Source organism: Rhinoderma darwinii, chromosome 9, assembly GCF_050947455.1.
Source record: "Rhinoderma darwinii isolate aRhiDar2 chromosome 9, aRhiDar2.hap1, whole genome shotgun sequence".
Taxonomy (NCBI): Eukaryota; Metazoa; Chordata; class Amphibia; order Anura; family Rhinodermatidae; genus Rhinoderma; species Rhinoderma darwinii.
Genome location: NC_134695.1, coordinates 79,929,672 through 79,953,297, shown reverse-complemented (window position 1 = coordinate 79,953,297; position 23,626 = coordinate 79,929,672). Strand labels below are relative to the sequence as shown.

Genomic DNA, 23,626 nt, shown 5'->3' with positions numbered 1-23,626 from the left:
GGAGGAGGCCCCGGCCTGTATACAGCGCTGCAGGGAGAGGAGGAGGCCCCGGCCTGTATACAGCGCTGCAGGGAGAGGAGGAGGCCCCGGCCTGTATACAGCGCTGCAGGGAGAGGAGGAGGCCCCGGCCTGTATACAGCGCTGCAGGGAGAGGAGGAGGCCCCGGCCTGTATACAGCGCTGCAGGAAGAGGTGGAGGGGGGAGCAGGGTCTGTGGGTGGCGGCGGCCGCTGACCGTGTGTACAAGGGGCCCCTTTATATTTGGTTAAGGGCCCCTGTTCCTACTTATTATTGCGCTGCTGCAGCATAAAGAGAACCCCAGAGTGTGAGGAGTCTCATCATTTCCCTGCTCCGGGCAGATGAGGGTCGGTCACCCCCGGGGAGGAGACGGGACGATCGGTCTGAATATAACAAGTACTAATATATTATTCCTTTTTGGGCTCCAGCTTCCGTCCTTGTGGCCCCAGCGCATGTGTTCGGCCCTCCAGTGGTTGGCAGCTCCTCAGCCAAGCTTGACATGAGGCTTCTGGTTGTAGTACCAGACCTGGAGGAGGATGACGGCGTCCAGACAGATCTGCAGGGCTCCGCACAGCCAGAACTGAGCCGGGGTCCTCTTAATAATGAAGTACGAGGTCTTGAAGCAGTCGCCAGCGGTCCACAGCGCGACCATCTTCACACTAATGAGGAGAGATACAAGACAGAGGAGGCGTGAGGGGGAGGCGTGAGGTGAGGGGGAGCCGTGAGGGAAGGGGAGGCGTGAGGTGAGGGGGAGCCGTGAGGGAGGGGGAGGCGTGAGGTGAGGGGGAGGCGTGAGGTGAGGGGGAGGCGTGAGGTGAGGTGAGGTGAGGGGGAGGCGTGAGGTGAGGGGAAGGCGTGAGGTGAGGTGAGGGGGAGGCGTGAGGTGAGGGGGAGGCGTGAGGTGAGGGGGAGGCGTGAGGTGAGGGGGAGCCGTGAGGGAGGGGGAGGCGTGAGGTGAGGGGGAGGCGTGAGGTGAGGGGGAGGCGTGAGGTGAGGGGGGAGGCGTGAGGTGAGGGGGAGCCGTGAGGGAGGGGGAGGCGTGAGGTGAGGGGGAGCCGTGAGGGAGGGGGAGGCGTGAGGTGAGGGGGAGCCGTGAGGTGAGGGGGAGGCGTGAGGTGGAGGCGTGAGGTGAGGTGGAGGCGTGAGGTGAGGTGGAGGCGTGAGGTGAGGGGGAGGCGTGAGGTGAGGGGGAGCCGTGAGGGAGGGGGAGGCGTGAGGTGAGGGGGAGCCGTGAGGGAGGGGGAGGCGTGAGGTGAGGGGGAGCCGTGAGGGAGGGGGAGGCGTGAGGTGAGGGGGAGCCGTGAGGTGAGGGGGAGGCGTGAGGTGAGGTGGAGGCGTGAGGTGAGGGGGAGGCGTGAGGTGAGGTGAGGTGAGGGGGAGGCGTGAGGTGAGGTGGAGGCGTGAGGTGAGGGGGAGGCGTGAGGTGAGGGGGAGGCGTGAGGTGAGGTGAGGGGGAGGCGTGAGGTGAGGGGGAGGCGTGAGGTGAGGGGGAGAGGTGAGGGGGAGGCGTGAGGTGAGGGGGAGAGGTGAGGGGGAGGCGTGAGGTGAGGGGGACGTCTGGGGCTCGCACTGATCTGTAGTAATTTCACCCTGTAAGTGCCCATCCATCTCATCGCCCACAGCAGACGCCGTGCCCGCCAATCTCCCTGACATATAATAGAGCGATCTGTTACCTGTCGGAGTCAAGGCTGTCCATGTGCGGGCCCCAGGGCCACGCTGCTGCTGCTGCTCATACATAATGCAGTGATCACTGAATCACCCCGATCTATCAGCAGATGAGGAGGCCGAAGCAATGAAGTCTAATAAAGGAAGGAAAGGTAAACCCCCCCAGATCAGAGGCCGCGCTATTCTGGATAATCACGAGGAATTAGTCGCTGTCTCTTCCCTGTCCTTCCCTGACTCACTGCAGCGATCTAAGGCCGTGTTCACACGCTTCACAAAGAACGTCTCAAAAATACGGAGAAAACAACCTCTGATTTTCAGGCGTTTCTGAAGCTGAAAATGAAATTTGGAGCTTCTTTTGAGGCGTTTTTCATGGTGTTCATTGGAAAATCAGCTCCAAAAAACGCCTCACGATGGGACCTGCTGCTACTTTTTACGGAGCGTCTTTTTACGCTCCGTTTTTTGAAACAGCGGCATAAAAAGACGCCCTGTATGAACTAAATGATGTTTTTCCCATTGATTTCAATGGGCAGATATTTGTAGGCGTAAACAGCAATGACAGTGATGTGAGAACTACACTGAGGACTGCACTGAGGACTGCACTGAGGACTGCGCTGAGGACTGCGCTGAGGACTACGCTGAGGACTACGCTGAGGACTACACTGAGGACTACACTGAGGACTGCACTGAGGACTGCACTGAGGACTGCACTGAGGACTACACTGAGGACTGCGCTGAGGACTGCGCTGAGGACTGCGCTGAGGACTACACTGAGGACTACACTGAGGACTGCACTGAGGACTGCACTGAGAACTGCACTGAGGACTGCACTGAGGACTGCACTGAGGACTACACTGAGGACTGCACTGAGGACTGCACTGAGAACTGCACTGAGGACTGCACTGAGGACTGCACTGAGGACTTCACTGAGGACTACACTGAGAACTGCACTGAGGACTGCGCTGAGGACTGCGCTGAGGACTGCGATGAGGACTGCGCTGAGGACTACGCTGAGGACTACGCTGAGGACTACGCTGAGGACTGCACTGAGGACTACACTGAGGACTGCACTGAGAACTGCACTGAGGACTGCACTGAGGACTGCACTGAGGACTACACTGAGGACTACACTGAGGACTGCACTGAGAACTGCATTGAGGACTGCACTGAGGACTGCACTGAGAACTGCACTGAGGACTGCACTGAGGACTGCACTGAGGACTGCACTGAGGACTTCACTGAGGACTACACTGAGGACTGCGCTGAGGACTTCACTGAGGACTGCACTGAGGACTGCACTGAGAACTGCACTGAGAACTGCATTGAGGACTGGACTGCGCTGAGGACTGCACTGAGGACTGCGCTGAGAACTGCACTGAGGACTGCGCTGAGGACTGCGCTGAGGACTGCGCTGAGGACTACACTGAGGACTGCACTGAGGACTACACTGAGGACTACACTGAGAACTGCACTGAGGACTGCACTGAGGACTGCACTGAGGACTACACTGAGGACTGCACTGAGGACTACACTGAGGACTGCACTGAGGACTGCACTGAGGACTACACTGAGGACTGCACTGAGGACTACACTGAGGACTGCGCTGAGGACTACACTGAGGACTGCGCTGAGGACTGCGCTGAGGACTGCGCTGAGGACTGCGCTGAGGACTACGCTGAGAACTGCACTGAGGACTGCACTGAGGACTGCACTGAGGACTGCACTGAGGACTGCACTGAGAACTGCACTGAGGACTGCACTGAGGACTGCACTGAGGACTGCACTGAGGACTGCGCTGAGGACTGCGCTGAGGACTGCGCTGAGGACTGCGCTGAGGACTACGCTGAGGACTACACTGAGGACTACACTGAGGACTGCACTGAGGACTGCACTGAGGACTGCACTGAGGACTACACTGAGGACTGCGCTGAGGACTGCGCTGAGGACAACGCTGAGGACTACACTGAGGACTACACTGAGGACTGCACTGAGGACTGCACTGAGAACTGCACTGAGGACTGCACTGAGGACTGCACTGAGGACTACACTGAGGACTGCACTGAGGACTGCACTGAGAACTGCACTGAGGACTGCACTGAGGACTGCACTGAGGACTTCACTGAGGACTACACTGAGGACTACACTGAGAACTGCGCTGAGGACTGCGCTGAGGACTGCGCTGAGGACTGCGCTGAGGACTACACTGAGGACTTCGCTGAGGACTGCGCTGAGAACTGCGATGAGGACTGCGCTGAGGACTACACTGAGAACTGCGCTGAGGACTGCGCTGAGGACTACGCTGAGAACTGCGCTGAGGACTGCGATGAGGACTGCGCTGAGGACTACGCTGAGGACTACGCTGAGGACTACACTGAGGACTGCACTGAGGACTACACTGAGGACTGCACTGAGAACTGCACTGAGGACTGCACTGAGGACTGCACTGAGGACTACACTGAGGACTACACTGAGGACTGCACTGAGAACTGCATTGAGGACTGCACTGAGGACTGCACTGAGAACTGCACTGAGGACTGCACTGAGGACTGCACTGAGGACTGCACTGAGGACTGCACTGAGGACTTCACTGAGGACTACACTGAGGACTGCGCTGAGGACTTCACTGAGGACTGCACTGAGGACTGCACTGAGAACTGCATTGAGGACTGGACTGCGCTGAGGACTGCGCTGAGGACTGCGCTGAGAACTGCACTGAGGACTGCGCTGAGGACTGCGCTGAGGACTGCGCTGAGGACTACACTGAGGACTGCACTGAGGACTACACTGAGGACTACACTGAGAACTGCACTGAGGACTGCACTGAGGACTACACTGAGGACTGCACTGAGGACTACACTGAGGACTGCACTGAGGACTGCACTGAGGACTACACTGAGGACTGCACTGAGGACTACACTGAGGACTGCGCTGAGGACTACACTGAGGACTGCGCTGAGGACTGCGCTGAGGACTGCGCTGAGGACTGCGCTGAGGACTGCGCTGAGAACTGCACTGAGGACTGCACTGAGGACTGCACTGAGAACTGCACTGAGGACTGCACTGAGAACTGCACTGAGGACTGCACTGAGGACTGCACTGAGAACTGCACTGAGGACTACACTGAGGACTGCACTGAGGACTGCACTGAGGACAGCGCTGAGAACTACACTGAGGACTGCACTGAGGACTGCACTGAGGACTGCGCTGAGGACTGCGCTGAGGACTACGCTGAGGACTACACTGAGGACTACACTGAGGACTGCACTGAGGACTGCACTGAGGACTGCACTGAGGACTGCGCTGAGGACTGCGCTGAGGACTGCGCTGAGGACTGCGCTGAGGACTACGCTGAGGACTACACTGAGGACTACACTGAGGACTGCACTGAGGACTGCACTGAGAACTGCACTGAGGACTGCACTGAGGACTGCACTGAGGACTGCACTGAGGACTGCACTGAGAACTGCACTGAGGACTGCACTGAGGACTTCACTGAGGACTACACTGAGGACTACACTGAGAACTGCACTGAGGACTGCGCTGAGGACTGCGCTGAGGACTACACTGAGGACTTCGCTGAGGACTGCGCTGAGAACTGCGCTGAGGACTGCGCTGAGGACTACACTGAGAACTGCGCTGAGGACTGCGCTGAGGACTACGCTGAGAACTGCGCTGAGGACTGCGATGAGGACTGCGCTGAGGACTACGCTGAGGACTACGCTGAGGACTACGCTGAGGACTGCACTGAGGACTACACTGAGGACTGCACTGAGAACTGCACTGAGGACTGCACTGAGGACTGCACTGAGGACTACACTGAGGACTACACTGAGGACTGCACTGAGAACTGCATTGAGGACTGCACTGAGGACTGCACTGAGAACTGCACTGAGGACTGCACTGAGGACTGCACTGAGGACTACACTGAGGACTACACTGAGGACTACACTGAGGACTGCGCTGAGGACTACACTGAGGACTGCACTGAGGACTGCACTGAGGACTGCACTGAGGACTTCACTGAGGACTACACTGAGGACTACACTGAGGACTGCACTGAGGACTGCACTGAGGACTGCACTGAGAACTGCACTGAGGACTGCACTGAGGACTGCACTGAGGACTTCACTGAGGACTACACTGAGGACTGCGCTGAGGACTTCACTGAGGACTGCACTGAGGACTGCACTGAGAACTGCATTGAGGACTGGACTGCGCTGAGGACTGCGCTGAGGACTGCGCTGAGAACTGCACTGAGGACTGCGCTGAGGACTGCGCTGAGGACTGCGCTGAGGACTACACTGAGGACTGCACTGAGGACTACACTGAGGACTACACTGAGAACTGCACTGAGGACTGCACTGAGGACTACACTGAGGACTGCACTGAGGACTACACTGAGGACTGCACTGAGGACTGCACTGAGGACTACACTGAGGACTGCACTGAGGACTACACTGAGGACTGCGCTGAGGACTACACTGAGGACTGCGCTGAGGACTGCGCTGAGGACTGCGCTGAGGACTGCGCTGAGGACTACGCTGAGGACTGCACTGAGGACTGCACTGAGGACTGCACTGAGAACTGCACTGAGGACTGCACTGAGAACTGCACTGAGGACTGCACTGAGGACTGCACTGAGAACTGCACTGAGGACTACACTGAGGACTGCACTGAGGACTGCACTGAGGACTGCGCTGAGAACTGCGCTGAGGACTGCGCTGAGGACTGCGCTGAGGACTACGCTGAGAACTGCGCTGAGGACTGCGCTGAGGACTGCGCTGAGGACTACACTGAGGACTGCGCTGAGGACTACACTGAGGACTGCACTGAGGACTACACTGAGGACTGCACTGAGAACTGCACTGAGGACTGCACTGAGAACTGCACTGAGGACTACACTGAAGACTGCACTGAGGACTACACTGAGGACTGCACTGAGGACTACACTGAGGACTGCACTGAGGACTACACTGAAGACTGCACTGAGGACTACACTGAGGACTGCACTGAGGACTGCACTGAGGACTACACTGAGGACTGCACTGAGGACTACACTGAGGACTGCACTGAGGACTGCACTGAGGACTGCACTGAGGACTGCACTGAGGACTGCACTGAGGACTGCACTGAGGACTACACTGAGAACTGCACTGAGGACTGCACTGAGAACTGCACTGAGGACTGCACTGAGGACTGCACTGAGAACTGCACTGAGGACTACACTGAGGACTGCACTGAGGACTGCACTGAGGACTGCGCTGAGAACTGCGCTGAGGACTGCGCTGAGGACTGCGCTGAGGACTACGCTGAGAACTGCGCTGAGGACTGCGCTGAGGACTGCGCTGAGGACTACACTGAGGACTGCGCTGAGGACTACACTGAGGACTGCACTGAGGACTACACTGAGGACTGCACTGAGAACTGCACTGAGGACTGCACTGAGAACTGCACTGAGGACTACACTGAAGACTGCACTGAGGACTACACTGAGGACTGCACTGAGGACTACACTGAGGACTGCACTGAGGACTACACTGAAGACTGCACTGAGGACTACACTGAGGACTGCACTGAGGACTGCACTGAGGACTACACTGAGGACTGCACTGAGGACTACACTGAGGACTGCACTGAGGACTGCGCTCAGACAGGATGGATCTCTGTGTTCATCCTGGGCCTCCTGATTCATGGAGAGTACACACTGTCACCCACGCATACTCTGTCTAAGCTATAAAACTGAATGTGACAGGGATATTGTTCCTACAAATTGGCGCAGTCCCCGTTACATCAAGCGCGCGCTGCATCCAGGCGGTGATGAACACCAAGTCACGGCAGACGATCCCATCGTGCGCTAAACCAAGGTGATGGTGATGGTGATGGCCTCGTGCTTATTCAGTGCGACATTCATGTAAGTGTCCTGGAAAGAGTCTCTTGTTCCTGTCCGGACACATTTATAGTAATGACAGGAACAATCTGCCAGGGGCGGTCATAGATACACGAAGAATCCCCCGAGGTCTGGATCCTCTTACTTCCCAATATCCGGGCCCTTTGCCAAACGCCTCCAGCGCAGATCCGGGCCCCACAACCCATGAGGTGATTCATTCTTTCCTAAAACTGGCCAAACATTGGATAAAAAATGCCCCAAAGTGATAATTACAGCAAAATCCACCAACTACCTATCTCTGGGGTCTCCCAACCCTCCCCTGATGTCAGGAGAAATAGGGATCGGCCATGTTGGATTTCAAAATCTGGGGGTACAGAGGGTCTGGCAGCAGCCCCTATCAACTGTCCCTCTAGACAACCAAGACCCTGCCTCCCCCCACAGTATTCCACTTCTACAACTGATCTCCATTACCTCATACTGAGGAGATGTCTAATCCATACAATAAACCTTACAAACACTGCTCTCTAGTGAATGGATAGGCTGCATTCTCAGTGATGTCACCAATGCTCTCTAGTGAATGGATAGGCTGTATTCTCAGTGATGTCACTGCTGCTCTCTAGTGAATGGATAGGCTGCATTCTCAGTGATGTCACCGCTGCTCTCTAGTGAATGGATAGGCTGTATTCTCAGTGATGTCACCGCTGCTCTCTAGTGAATGGATAGGCTGCATTCTCAGTGATGTCACCGCTGCTCTCTAGTGAATGGATAGGCTGTATTCTCAGTGATGTCACCGCTGCTCTCTAGTGAATGGATAGGCTGCGTTCTCAGTGATGTCACCGCTGCTCTCTAGTGAATGGATAGGCTGTGTTCTCAGTGATGTCACCGCTGCTCTCTAGTGAATGGATAGGCTGCATTCTCAGTGATGTCACCGCTGCTCTCTAGTGAATGGATAGGCTGTATTCTCAGTGATGTCACCGCTGCTCTCTAGTGAATGGATAGGCTGCATTCTCAGTGATGTCACCGCTGCTCTCTAGTGAATGGATAGGCTGTATTCTCAGTGATGTCACCGCTGCTCTCTAGTGAATGGATAGGCTGCATTCTCAGTGATGTCACCGCTGCTCTCTAGTGAATGGATAGGCTGCATTCTCAGTGATGTCACCGCTGCTCTCTAGTGAATGGATAGGCTGCATTCTCAGTGATGTCTCCGCTGCTCTCTAGTGAATGGATAGGCTGCATTCTCAGTGATGTCACCGCTGCTCTCTAGTGAATGGATAGGCTGCATTCTCAGTGATGTCACCGCTGCTCTCTAGTGAATGGATAGGCTGCGTTCTCAGTGATGTCTCCGCTGCTCTCTAGTGAATGGATAGGCTGCGTTCTCAGTGATGTCACCGCTGCTCTCTAGTGAATGGATAGGCTGCATTCTCAGTGATGTCAACGCTGCTCTCTAGTGAATGGATAGGCTGAATTCTCAGTGGTGTCACCGCTGCTCTCTAGTGAATGGATAGGCTGCATTCTCAGTGATGACTCCGCTGCTCTCTAGTGAATGGATAGGCTGCATTCTCAGTGATGTCACCGCTGCTCTCTAGTAAATGGATAGGCTGCATTCTCAGTGATGTCACCGCTTCTCTCTAGTGAATGGATAGGCTGCATTCTCAGTGATGTCACCGCTGCTCTCTAGTGTATGGATAGGCTGCATTATCCGTGATGTCACCACTGCTCTCTAGTGAATGGATAGGCTGCATTCTCAGTGATGTCACCGCTGCTCTCTAGTGAATGGATAGGCTGTATTCTCAGTGATGTCACCGCTGCTCTCTAGTGAATGGATAGGCGGCATTCTCAGTGATGTCACCACTGCTCCCTAGTGAATGGATAGGCTGCATTCTCAGTGATGTCACCGCTGCTCTCTAGTGAATGGATAGGCTGCATTCTCTGGGATGTCACCGCTGCTCTCTAGTGAATGGATAGGCTGTATTCTCAGTGATGTCACCGCTGCTCTCTAGTGAATGGATAGGCTGTATTCTCTGGGATGTCGCCGCTGCTCTCTAGTGAATGGATAGGCTGCATTCTCTGGGATGTTGCCGCTGCTCTCTAGTGAATGGATAGGCTGCATTCTCAGTGATGTCACCGCTGCTCTCTAGTGAATGGATAGGCTGCATTCTCAGTGATGTCACCGCTGCTCTCTAGTGAATGGATAGGCTGCATTCTCAGTGATGTCACCGCTGCTCTCTAGTGAATGGATAGGCTGCATTCTCTGGGATGTCACCGCTGCTCTCTAGTGAATGGATAGGCTGTATTCTCAGTGATGTCACCGCTGCTCTCTAGTGAATGGATAGGCTGCATTCTCTGGGATGTCACCGCTGCTCTCTAGTGAATGGATAGGCTGTATTCTCAGTGATGTCACCGCTGCTCTCTGGTGAATGGATAGGCTGTATTCTCTGGGATGTCACCGCTGCTCTCTAGTGAATGGATAGGCTGTATTCTCAGTGATGTCACCGCTGCTCTCTGGTGAATGGATAGGCTGCATTCTCAGTGATGTCACCGCTGCTCTCTAGTGAATGGATAGGCTGCATTCTCTGGGATGTCACCGCTGCTCTCTAGTGAATGGATAGGCTGCATTCTCAGTGATGTCACCGCTGCTCTCTAGTGAATGGATAGGCTGTATTCTCAGTGATGTCACCGCTGCTCTCTAGTGAATGGATAGGCTGCATTCTCAGTGATGTCACCGCTGCTCTGTGAATGGATAGGCTGCATTCTCAGTGATGTCACCGCCGCTCTCTAGTGAATGGATAGGCTGCATTCTCAGTGATGTCACCACTGCTCTCTAGTGAATGGATAGGCTGCGTTCTCAGTGATGTCACCACTGCTCTCTAGTGAATGGATAGGCTGTGTTCTCAGTGATGTCACCGCTGCTCTCTAGTGAATGGATAGGCTGTGTTCTCAGTGATGTCACCGCTGCTCTCTAGTGAATGGATAGGCTGCATTCTCAGTGATGTCACCGCTGCTCTCTAGTGAATGGATAGGCTGCATTCTCAGTGATGTCACCGCTGCTCTCTAGTGTATGGATAGGCTGTGTTCTCAGTGATGTCACCGCTGCTCCCTAGTGAATGGATAGGCTGCATTCTCAGTGATGTCACCACTGCTCTCTAGTGAATGGATAGGCTGCATTCTCAGTGATGTCACCTCTGCTCTCTAGTGAATGGATAGGCTGTATTCTCAGTGATGTCACCGCTGCTCTCTAGTGAATGGATAGACTGCATTCTCAGTGATGTCACCGCTGCTCTCTAGTGAATGGATAGGCTGCATTCTCAGTGATGTCACCGCTGCTCTCTAGTGAATGGATAGGCTGCATTCTCAGTGATGTCACCGCTGCTCTCTAGTGAATGGATAGGCTGCATTCTCTGGGATGTCACCGCTGCTCTCTAGTGAATGGATAGGCTGTATTCTCAGTGATGTCACCGCTGCTCTCTAGTGAATGGATAGGCTGCATTCTCTGGGATGTCACCGCTGCTCTCTAGTGAATGGATAGGCTGTATTCTCAGTGATGTCACCGCTGCTCTCTGGTGAATGGATAGGCTGTATTCTCTGGGATGTCACCGCTGCTCTCTAGTGAATGGATAGGCTGTATTCTCAGTGATGTCACCGCTGCTCTCTGGTGAATGGATAGGCTGCATTCTCAGTGATGTCACCGCTGCTCTCTAGTGAATGGATAGGCTGCATTCTCTGGGATGTCACCGCTGCTCTCTAGTGAATGGATAGGCTGCATTCTCAGTGATGTCACCGCTGCTCTCTAGTGAATGGATAGGCTGTATTCTCAGTAATGTCACCGCTGCTCTCTAGTGAATGGATAGGCTGTATTCTCAGTGATGTCACCGCTGCTCTCTAGTGAATGGATAGGCTGCATTCTCAGTGATGTCACCGCTGCTCTGTGAATGGATAGGCTGCATTCTCAGTGATGTCACCGCCGCTCTCTAGTGAATGGATAGGCTGCATTCTCAGTGATGTCACCACTGCTCTCTAGTGAATGGATAGGCTGCGTTCTCAGTGATGTCACCACTGCTCTCTAGTGAATGGATAGGCTGTGTTCTCAGTGATGTCACCGCTGCTCTCTAGTGAATGGATAGGCTGTGTTCTCAGTGATGTCACCGCTGCTCTCTAGTGAATGGATAGGCTGCATTCTCAGTGATGTCACCGCTGCTCTCTAGTGAATGGATAGGCTGCATTCTCAGTGATGTCACCGCTGCTCTTTAGTGTATGGATAGGCTGCATTCTCAGTGATGTCACCGCTGCTCTCTAGTGAATGGATAGGCTGTGTTCTCAGTGATGTCACCGCTGCTCTCTAGTGAATGGATAGGCTGCATTCTCAGTGATGTCACCGCTGCTCTCTAGTGAATGGATAGGCTGCATTCTCAGTGATGTCACCGCTGCTCTCTAGTGTATGGATAGGCTGTGTTCTCAGTGATGTCACCGCTGCTCTCTAGTGAATGGATAGGCTGTGTTCTCAATGATGTCACCGCTGCTCTCTAGTGAATGGATAGGCTGCATTCTCAGTGATGTCACCGCTGCTCTCTAGTGAATGGATAGGCTGCATTCTCAGTGATGTCACCGCTGCTCTCTAGTGAATGGATAGGCTGCATTCTCAGTGATGTCACCTCTGCTCTCTAGTGAATGGATAGGCTGTATTCTCAGTGATGTCACCGCTGCTCTCTAGTGAATGGATAGACTGCATTCTCAGTGATGTCACCGCTGCTCTCTAGTGAATGGATAGGCTGCATTCTCAGTGATGTCACCGCTGCTCTCTAGTGAATGGATAGGCTGCATTCTCAGTGATGTCACCGCTGCTCTCTAGTGAATGGATAGGCTGCATTCTCTGGGATGTCACCGCTGCTCTCTAGTGAATGGATAGGCTGTATTCTCAGTGATGTCACCGCTGCTCTCTAGTGAATGGATAGGCTGCATTCTCTGGGATGTCACCGCTGCTCTCTAGTGAATGGATAGGCTGTATTCTCAGTGATGTCACCGCTGCTCTCTGGTGAATGGATAGGCTGTATTCTCTGGGATGTCACCGCTGCTCTCTAGTGAATGGATAGGCTGTATTCTCAGTGATGTCACCGCTGCTCTCTGGTGAATGGATAGGCTGCATTCTCAGTGATGTCACCGCTGCTCTCTAGTGAATGGATAGGCTGCATTCTCTGGGATGTCACCGCTGCTCTCTAGTGAATGGATAGGCTGTATTCTCAGTAATGTCACCGCTGCTCTCTAGTGAATGGATAGGCTGTATTCTCAGTGATGTCACCGCTGCTCTCTAGTGAATGGATAGGCTGCATTCTCAGTGATGTCACCGCTGCTCTGTGAATGGATAGGCTGCATTCTCAGTGATGTCACCGCCGCTCTCTAGTGAATGGATAGGCTGCATTCTCAGTGATGTCACCACTGCTCTCTAGTGAATGGATAGGCTGCGTTCTCAGTGATGTCACCACTGCTCTCTAGTGAATGGATAGGCTGTGTTCTCAGTGATGTCACCGCTGCTCTCTAGTGAATGGATAGGCTGTGTTCTCAGTGATGTCACCGCTGCTCTCTAGTGAATGGATAGGCTGCATTCTCAGTGATGTCACCGCTGCTCTCTAGTGAATGGATAGGCTGCATTCTCAGTGATGTCACCGCTGCTCTTTAGTGTATGGATAGGCTGCATTCTCAGTGATGTCACCACTGCTCTCTAGTGTATGGATAGGCTGTATTCTCAGTGATGTCACCACTGCTCCCTAGTGAATGGATAGACTGTATTCTCAGTGATGTCACCTCTGATCTCTAGTGACTGGATAGGCTGTGTTCTCAGTGATGTCACCGCTGCTCTCTAGTGAATGGATAGGCTGTGTTCTCAGTGATGTCACCGCTGCTCTCTAGTGAATGTATAGGCTGCATTCTCAGTGATGTCACCGCTGCTCTCTAGTGAATGGATAGGCTGCATTCTCAGTGATGTCACCGCTGCTCTCTGGTGAATGGATAGGCTGCATTCTCTGTGATGTCACTGCTGCTCTCTAGTGTATGGATAGGCTGTGTTCTCAGTGATGTCACCGCTGCTCTCTAGTGAATGGATAGGCTGTGTTCTCAGTGATGTCACCGCTGCTCTCTAGTGAATGGATAGGCTGCATTCTCAGTGATGTCACCGCTGCTCTCTAGTGAATGGATAGGCTGCATTCTCAGTGATGTCACCGCTGCTCTCTAGTGAATGGATAGGCTGCATTCTCAGTGATGTCACCTCTGCTCTCTAGTGAATAGATAGGCTGTATTCTCAGTGATGTCACCGCTGCTCTCTAGTGAATGGATAGACTGCATTCTCAGTGATGTCACCGCTGCTCTCTAGTGAATGGATAGGCTGCATTCTCAGTGATGTCACCGCTGCTCTCTAGTGAATGTATAGGCTGCATTCTCAGTGATGTCACCGCTGCTCTCTAGTGAATGGATAGGCTGCATTCTCAGTGATGTCACCGCTGCTCTCTGGTGAATGGATAGGCTGTATTCTCAGTGATGTCACCGCTGCTCTCTAGTGAATGGATAGGCTGCATTCTCAGTGATGTCACCGCTGCTCTCTGGTGAATGGATAGGCTGTATTCTCAGTGATGTCACCGCTGCTCTCTAGTGAATGGATAGACTGCATTCTCAGTGATGTCACCGCTGCTCTCTAGTGAATGGATAGGCTGTATTCTCAGTGATGTCACCGCTGCTCTCTAGTGAATGGATAGGCTGCATTCTCAGTGATGTCACCGCTGCTCTCTAGTGAATGGATAGGCTGTGTTCTCAGTGATGTCACCACTACAATGTTCTCTGGGTTCCTCTTAACATAGCAGAATAATAAAACAAGAATTACTCTGCTCAGTGGATTCTCTCCAGTCTTGTGGATCATTTACAAATATTCAGGGCAGATAAAGTTCTACAGGATTCAGAAAAGTCTGAGATTAAGAAGCTCCGAGGTTAAATGAGGTTTCGGAGTCTTGACTTCCGCGGTTGCACCTCCAGCGGGTCACAAATCCTCACATACGGCCTGCTCTGAAGAATGGCGTCTGATCGTGGATTCTGCATTTATTCTTTATTCATATTTATGTGCTAAAAAATGACATTTATTACTCGTCGCCTCGTAAATGTGTCGCTGAGATCTGCCTGGAGCGAGAGCGTGAAATTAATGATGTCATTTGCGTGCGCTCCCTGCACAGTACAATAGATGGATAATGCCTGCATGACTTCATACAATCCTGTCCTTAATATTCCTCGGCTGGTTGTAATAAGCGGCGCCTTGTAACCCAGGAGCGGAACCGAGATCTGTCTTTAGGAAAGCAATTTACTGAGGACACAAGTTTTCTGTTTGTCTGATGACCTTCCTAACTGAGTGATTTTATCTAAGAAAAGGGTTGACAACCTCTCACACATGATATACAGGCTGGTTGTCAGTAACAGGGGGCGGGGCTGTGACAACCTCTCACACATGATATACAGGCTGGTTGTCAGTAACAGGGGGCGGGGCTGTGACAACCTCTCACACATGATATACAGGCTGGTTGTCAGTAACGGGGCGGGGCTGTGACAACCTCTCACACATGATATACAGGCTGGTTGTCAGTAACAGGGGGCGGGGCTGTGACAACCTCTCACACATGATATACAGGCTGGTTGTCAGTAACAGGGGGCGGGGCTGTGACAAACTCTCACACATGATATACAGGCTGGTTGTCAGTAACAGGGGGCGGGGCTGTGACAACCTCTCACACATGATATACAGGCTGGTTGTCAGTAACAGGGGGCGGGGCTGTGACAACCTCTCACACATGATATACAGGCTGGTTGTCAGTAGTAATATATGAATAGCTGTTACTGTATATAAGATGTGTGGATCTCATGTCTGATCACAGTGTAATTATATTATATATCAGTGATGTCAGTAACAGGGGGCGGGGCTGTGACAACCTCTCACACATGATATACAGGCTGGTTGTCAGTAGTAATAGATGAATAGCTGTTACTGTATATAAGATGTGTGGATCTCATGTCTGATCACATGTAATTATATTATATATCAGTGATGTCAGTAACAGGAGGCGGGGCTGTGACAACCTCTCACACATGATATACAGGCTGGTTGTCAGTAGTAATAGATGAATAGCTGTTACTGTATATAAGATGTGTGGATCTCATGTCTGATCACAGTGTAATTATATTATATATCAGTGATGTCAGTAACAGGGGGCGGGGCTGTGACAACCTCTCACACATGATATACAGGCTGGTTGTCAGTAGTAATAGATGAATAGCTGTTACTGTATATAAGATGTGTGGATCTCATGTCTGATCACAGTGTAATTATATTATATATCAGTGATGTCAGTAACAGGGGGCGGAGCTGTGACAACCTCTCACACATGATATACAGGCTGGTTGTCAGTAGTAATAGATGAATAGCTGTTACTGTATATAAGATGTGTGGATCTCATGTCTGATCACAATGTAATTATATTATATATCAGTGATGTCAGTAACGGGGGGCGGGGCTGTGACAACCTCTCACACATGATATACAGGCTGGTTGTCAGTAACGGGGGGTGTAAAATGTCCAGTGTTCTATAATGGGGTTCACTGCGCATTGTCAGGCATGAAGTGATACGTGAACAGTGTTTGTTACCTCATCCCCCCGGTGGACTTGTTCCTGAGGTTCTGCAGCAGCTGAGGGAGTCCCAACATTGCCTCAGTCAGGAGAGATAGTAGTCCCAGTCCCTCCACAAAGACAGGAACATCCAGGAAGAGGTAAGTGATGAGAGCCCCAGGGATGGTCAGCGAGAGGCAGAAATGCAGGTAATCCTCAAAGCGGCTCCACTTCCAGAAGTAAAGAAGATCGAAATCTGTAAAGACAAGTGTCGGGGTCATATCAAGCCCCTGCCAGCTCCTGACCTTACCCCCCACTGCGGTGCCCTTGCCCTGATTCTCTTGGACCCTGTGCCTACCAAACAGTTGAAGGCAGTGGCGTAACTACCGCTATGGCTGCTACATCGGGATGCCACTGATCACTACTGCAGAGCAGGGAGGTATCTCCCCGCTCTGCTATTAAACATAAGACATGTATCCCCTCTCCACAGGATCTCCACAGGACATGTATCCCCCTCTCCACAGGACATGTATCCCCTCTCCACAGGACATGTATCCCCCTCTCCACAGGATCTCTACAGGACATGTATCCCCCTCTCCACAGGACATGTATCCCCCTCTCCACAGGATCTCCACAGGACATGTATCCCCCTCTCCACAGGATATACACAGGACATGTATCCCCCTCTCCACAGGATCTGCACAGGACATGTATCCCCTCTCCACAGGATATACACAGGACATGTATCCCCTCTCCACAGGATCTCCACAGGACATGTATCCCCCTCTCCACAGGATCTCCACAGGACATGTATCCCCCTCTCCACAGGATCTCCACAGGACATGTATCCCCCTCTCCACAGGATCTCCACAGGACATGTATCCCCCTCTCCACAGGATCCCCACAGGACATGTATCCCCTCTCCACAGGATATACACAGGACATGTATCCCCTCTCCACAGGATCTCCACAGGACATGTATCCCCCTCTCCACAGGATCTGCACAGGACATGTATCCCCTCTCCACAGGATATACACAGGACATGTATCCCCTCTCCACAGGATCTCCACAGGACATGTATCCCCCTCTCCACAGGATCTCCACAGGACATGTATCCCCCTCTCCACAGGATCTCCACAGGACATGTATCCCCCTCTCCACAGGATCTCCACAGGACATGTATCCCCCTCTCCACAGGATCCCCACAGGACATGTATCCCCCTCTCCACAGGATCTCCACAGGACATGTATCCCCTCTCCACAGGACATGTATCCCCCTCTCCACAGGATCTCCACAGGAGAGGGGATACATGTGTGATCGCTGGCAGCGATAGGGAGATAGGGAGACATGTGTGATCCCCTCTCCACAGGATCTCCACAGGACATGTATCCCCCTCTCCACAGGATCTCCACAGGACATGTATCCCCCTCTCCACAGGATCTCCACAGGACATGTATCCCCCTCTCCACAGGATCTCCACAGGACATGTATCCCCCTCTCCACAGGATCCCCACAGGACATGTATCCCCTCTCCACAGGATATACACAGGACATGTATCCCCTCTCCACAGGATCTCCACAGGACATGTATCCCCCTCTCCACAGGATCTGCACAGGACATGTATCCCCTCTCCACAGGATATACACAGGACATGTATCCCCTCTCCACAGGATCTCCACAGGACATGTATCCCCCTCTCCACAGGATCTCCACAGGACATGTATCCCCCTCTCCACAGGATCTCCACAGGACATGTATCCCCCTCTCCACAGGATCTCCACAGGACATGTATCCCCCTCTCCACAGGATCCCCACAGGACATGTATCCCCCTCTCCACAGGATCTCCACAGGACATGTATCCCCTCTCCACAGGACATGTATCCCCCTCTCCACAGGATCTCCACAGGAGAGGGGATACATGTGTGATCGCTGGCAGCGATAGGGAGACTGAAAGTCCCCTGAACTTCTCCCTGACAAACCTCGGACTTCCGGGGTCTGTGTCGGCAGCTCCGGAGAAATGAATGGAGCGCCGGTCGTGCTTGTGCGCATGCGTGACCAGCGCTCCTTTCATTTCTACAGAGCTGCGCAGACGCCGGAAGTCAGAGGTTAGTCATGGAGAACTTCGGGGGACTTTCGGTCCCCCGTTCTCCCTATCGCTTCTATACCCGACGTCTACAGCTGCCCTGGCCCAACGCTGACGTACCAGACACGATGACCCCCCTCATAGCCGCCGGCACGTGCGCTGCAGTATTAGGCGCCACCATACGTTTGTCTTGACTTGTTTCGCTGTTTGATGATATATATAAATATGGCGCACACCATTTGTAATGCGCATTATGCCACTTTTCTGATAAACGTGCCCCCTGCCAGCTCTACATTCTCAGGACATGCTGGGAGTTGTAGTGTCGCAGTCATTAAGAGCTATAGGTGGTGTCCACATGTTTACGTAACTGCACTGTACATGGCGGTCGCACCAGGAGAAGCCCCCGGGCACAGCCGCTATGAGGAAGCATTTCTTATCATGAGCTTTTCTGTGCAGACAAAACTCCAGGGATCCCCTGCGGTCGGAGTTTTTCCGGTTGATTTGCAGCAGAGCGAGAGTGTCCTGCAGACAGAGAAGAACGGCCCTCAGCGGAGAACACGCTGCCCGCTCAATCATCTCATTCTCAGGACGGCAAACCTCGCCGCTGCCAACAGAATCCCCCATAACTGCAACACGCGGTCCGCTGTAAACCTGCCGAGTCCAGGACACGACACATGATGAGCAATCCTGACACCAGCTGTAGGATATATACTGCTAGACTACACACGTCTGCCCGCTTATATCTGCCCGCCTATTTCTGCCCGCATATCTGCCCACTTATGTCTGCCCACTTATGTGTGCCCGCTTATATCTGCCCGCTTATGTGTGCCCGCTTATATCTGCCCGCTTATGTGTGCCCGCTTATGTGTGCCCGCTTATGTGTGCCCGTTTATGACTGCGCTGTATCCACATCACCGTTTTCCGCTACATCAGACGGACATGTTTACATTTATCCAGACCAGTACTGTGAAGAGCGTCATGCTATCACCATAACGGGTACACCGGCCAACAACCCATTACAAGATGGACATGAGCCCCCAGTAAAGTCCAGAGGGGGGGGGGACTCAGGATCGGGTCATAATTAATCCTTGCACTTGTGCCTCCTGCGACTGATCCACTTTATACTTCGGATGATGCGGGAGGGAGTAAGGCATGATACACCGATCAGCTAGAACATTAACACCCCCACCTAATATTGTGTCGTTGCCCTCGTGCCTCCATACAGCAGTGACCCCTCGAGGCCTGGACTCCACAAGACGTTGGCGGCAGATCCTGTGAGGTGTGAGGTGTGAGGTGTGAGGTGCGGCCTCCAGGGATCGGACATTTCTCCAGCACATCCCACATATGATTGATCGGATTGAGATCTGGGGAATTTGGAGACATCCTGAAGTCTTTGTCATGTTCCTCATCATTCCTGGACAATGTCTGCAGTGTGGCGGGGGCGTTATCCTGCAGCGAGGCGGGGGCGTTATCCTGCAGCGAGGCGGGGGGGCGTTATCCTGCAGTGTGGCGGGGGCGTTATCCTGCAGCGAGGCGGGGGCGTTATCCTGCAGCGAGGCGGGGGGGCGTTATCCTGCAGTGTGGCGGGGGCGTTATCCTGCAGTGTGGCGGGGGCGTTATCCTGCAGTGTGGTGGGGGCATTATCCTGCAGTGTGGCGGGGGCGTTATCCTGCAGTGTGGCGGGGGCGTTATCCTGCAGTGTGGCGGGGGCGTTATCCTGCAGTGTGGCGGGGGCGTTATCCTGCAGTGTGGCGGGGGCGTTATCCTGCAGTGTGGCGGGGGGGGGGGCGTTATCCTGCAGTGGGGCAGGGGCGTTATCCTGCAGTGTGGCGGGGGCGTTATCCTGCAGTGTGGCGGGGGCGTTATCCTGCAGTGTGGCGGGGGGGGGGCGTTATCCTGCAGTGGGGCAGGGGCGTTATCCTGCAGTGGGGCAGGGGCGTTATCCTGCAGTGAGGCGGGGGGGGATTATCCTGCAGTGAGGCGGGGGGGATTTTCCTGCAGTGTGGCGGGGGCATTATCCTGCAGTGAGGCGGGGGGGATTATCCTGCAGTGAGGCGGGGGGGGCGTTATCCTGCAGTGTGGCTGGGGGGGGGGCGTTATCCTGCAGTGTGGCGGGGGCGTTATCCTGCAGTGTGGCGGGGGGGGGGGCGTTATCCTGCAGTGGGGCAGGGGTGTTATCCTGCAGTGGGGCAGGGGCGTTATCCTGCAGCGTGGCGGGGGCGTTATCCTGCAGCGTGGCGGGGGCGTTATCCTGCAGTGTGGCGGGGGGGGCCTTATCCTGCAGTGTGGCGGGGGGGGCCTTATCCTGCAGTGTGGCGGGGGCGTTATCCTGCTGTGTGGCGGGGGCATTATCCTGCAGTGAGGCGGGGGGGATTATCCTGCAGTGGGCAGGGGCGTTATCCTGCAGTGAGGCGGGGGGGCATTATCCTGCAGTGTGGCGGGGGCAAAGACCGGCAACACCTGATAGCGGGGACGTCTGCGCCATTCTCTGATCCTTCCCGGATGCTGGCAATGATGCTGAGAATGATGTGATCCTGACCTATCCCCTCACACACTGTAACATACATGAGTGCGCTGCCTCACCTCTGCAGGAACTGGCGTCTTCATCGGCTGATCGTATCGTTTTTACAGCCTAAAATATTATGGTTGTCAGCAGCGAATCTCCCGGTGTAAACGACGCTCTGCCGACATGATGGAAATGTATGAGGACGAGCGATCAGAGTAACAAGTGCTCCTCCCCGTACATAGATCCCTGTGACAGAAGCAAACGATCACTGATCAGCAAGCTGTCTCATTGATCGGTGCTGGTTTACATGGCCCGCGTCGGCCCCTGAGGTGTCTCCACCATGTAATGGTAAACAGCGGGGTCCTCACTACACATCAGCTGTTTCTATTCAGTGACTGGTTTCCTATTTATTTCTGGGAGTTCCAGCGACTGAGGACTTCTCTATAGTCCTAGCAGGTCCTGTGGGGGGGACATAGAGGTGGTGTCTTCTAGGTCCTACCTCTGCTATGTAGGGAGATCTGATACTCTCCATCCATTCTTTGCTGCGGATTGCATTACTTTTGCACAGTTTACGGTCAAGATGTTTGGAGGCCCCACACTCAGATTTAATTGGAGCCCTAAAATTTAGTTTGCACCCTCCAATCCGCTTCACATCAGAACGTACCACACAGGAGGGGATTCTCCTTTGTGGCCACCTCTTTTACTTGTACGGAAGCATATGACCCGGGCTACACAGTGACTTCAGATACCTGTAAGACATCTCCGAATAATTTCACCACACAGCAGCTCAAGATGCTTTACGGCAGCCGGAACGGCCCGCCGTAGGTTCTTCTGGCCATGACGTTGTAGTTGATAAGATAAATAATCCTCTGACCATTGCCCCCCATTGGGCCCATGTTGCCCTGCACACAATCTCTATACATGTCTATGGGCTGCGGTGTCTGGACTGCAGTCATTGTCTATCCTCAGCCCAGAACAAACCACGTGATGCCACTCACCGGTGAAGGCGTGATACCTGGTGGACAGACGGTTGACGGTCTGCACAGCGCAGCAGAGGTGAAGGATAGATAACATGGTGATGATCATCAGGACGCTCTGCAGGAGGAGGGGGAGCTCAAAATACTTCCCAAACCTGGAACAGAAGAGAACACGTGATCATGAGCGGCCGCCATCGTAACTCTACATTGTGACCGGCACTGGCAGGCTCAACATAACAGCCCTGCTGCCCATATATGTGTGATGGACGGGAGACACCGGGCTGATGATCAGAGAACTCCACCGCCATCTCCGCACCGGTGACCGGTGGAGCGGCTTCACTAAGAGGCGGAGCTCATCACATCCGGATCATTTCAGCCCCCGATAGATACGTCCGGTGATGTTACCCTTACGGCCTCTTACACGGATCATGGTGAATTTTGTGACAGACTCTGTATAGGGGGGGGGGGGTCTTAAGAATTGTACCCTGAAAAAACTAGTGCCGTCTGTTAGTCTCTGGGGTGAAAGAAGATGAAGAAGATAATTATTAGGAAAGTAATTCTAATCTTGATAAAATATTAATACAAGCCGCCGGCTGTGGGGTCACATGTCACCCGCTGACTCACGTACCCGAAGTGAATCCAGACGGTAACCAGGCAACATTAATGATACATTGTAACGAGTTCTGCTGTGTCTGAGCGGTGACTTTGCCGGAAGGAAATTGTTACACTGGGTGGAGACGTTATCTGTTCATTGACTGATCTCTCCGAGCCCCGGAGATCAGACGCGCTCATTAATACTCGCCAATTAATTCTGCGTATAATTAATGGGCTGAAGTCATTTGGTGGAGCAACATGGAGGCTGAAACACCCGACAATCACAGGGATTGGATTTAATTGCAGCCCTGGAACAAGGAGAATTCATCTAAGCAGATTATTAATGGGAAATCTCCAGGAGCGGGCGCTGCCCGAGTCATCAGGTCTATAATGACAAGAGACGGGACTGCGGGGCTCAATCAGCAGTGATTACAGGATCGGTGACACCGGCACAAAGTCAAACTGATCCGGACTCCACCGGCGAGCCGCATCGTTGTGTTTTTAGTGGAAGGAGAGTAACTTTATTTCCTCATAACTGATAAAAGAAGGAGCTGCTGAGGCCAGAAACTTAGAGGGAAGGTCTTATCCGTTCAGATGAAAAAATCTGTATGACAACCTACAGGCCCTCGAAGTGCCGATGAAGAAGCAAAAGTATTGAGCCCCGCCCCTTTGACCCCTTACAATCATGGCCTATGTATTAAGAGTCAGAGAAAGTGTCATGAGACCCGATTGGCTAAGAGGCCACACACAGCTGGCGGATCCACATGATCACATATTCACCAGATCCCAGTGGTTGAGCGTTGATAGAACGTCGATCAACAGTGATGAAAATACAGCAGAGCCCAAACCAGCCGCAGCTCTGATCTCACTCACCAAAAAAATATCCTGAGGATATTCGCAATCAGCAGAGCAAAGCAGATCCAGGTGGAAAACCCGGCCGTGTTAGAAGTCCTCCTAATCTCCTGATACTGAGGGATGTATGGGAGCACTCCGCCGAACACCATGAAACAGGACGAGACCCAGGACAGGACCGGCCACGTGCCCACAGAATCCTCCGGAAAATCCATCTTACTCTGTCTCAGCAATCACATATAGGCCTGAAAAATGAAAATCACTGAAAGTTAAGGAACAAAGCGTTAAAAGACCAGAGCTATAGGGGATTAACGGGAATGTTCACTGCTGGCCACCGTATACACTTTATATACAGAATGAATCTACAAGAATGCATCTTGTACTGATCCTGAGTTATATCCTGTATTATACTCCA

At 53.1% G+C, this 23,626-nt stretch overlaps 1 protein-coding gene across 1 annotated transcript; it reads right to left on the bottom strand.

The window, feature by feature from the left end:
- On the bottom strand, window positions 1-23,426 carry LOC142660467 (solute carrier family 66 member 2-like). The gene is made up of 4 exons (XM_075837086.1): window positions 23,233-23,426; window positions 21,787-21,920; window positions 16,235-16,451; window positions 1-676 (listed from the first exon to the last, which is right to left on the bottom strand). The coding sequence occupies exons 1-4, from the start codon at window positions 23,424-23,426 to the stop codon at window positions 502-504; spliced, it is 720 nt and encodes a 239-aa protein (XP_075693201.1). The 3' UTR covers window positions 1-501.
- Window positions 23,427-23,626: the final 200 nt, after the last annotated feature.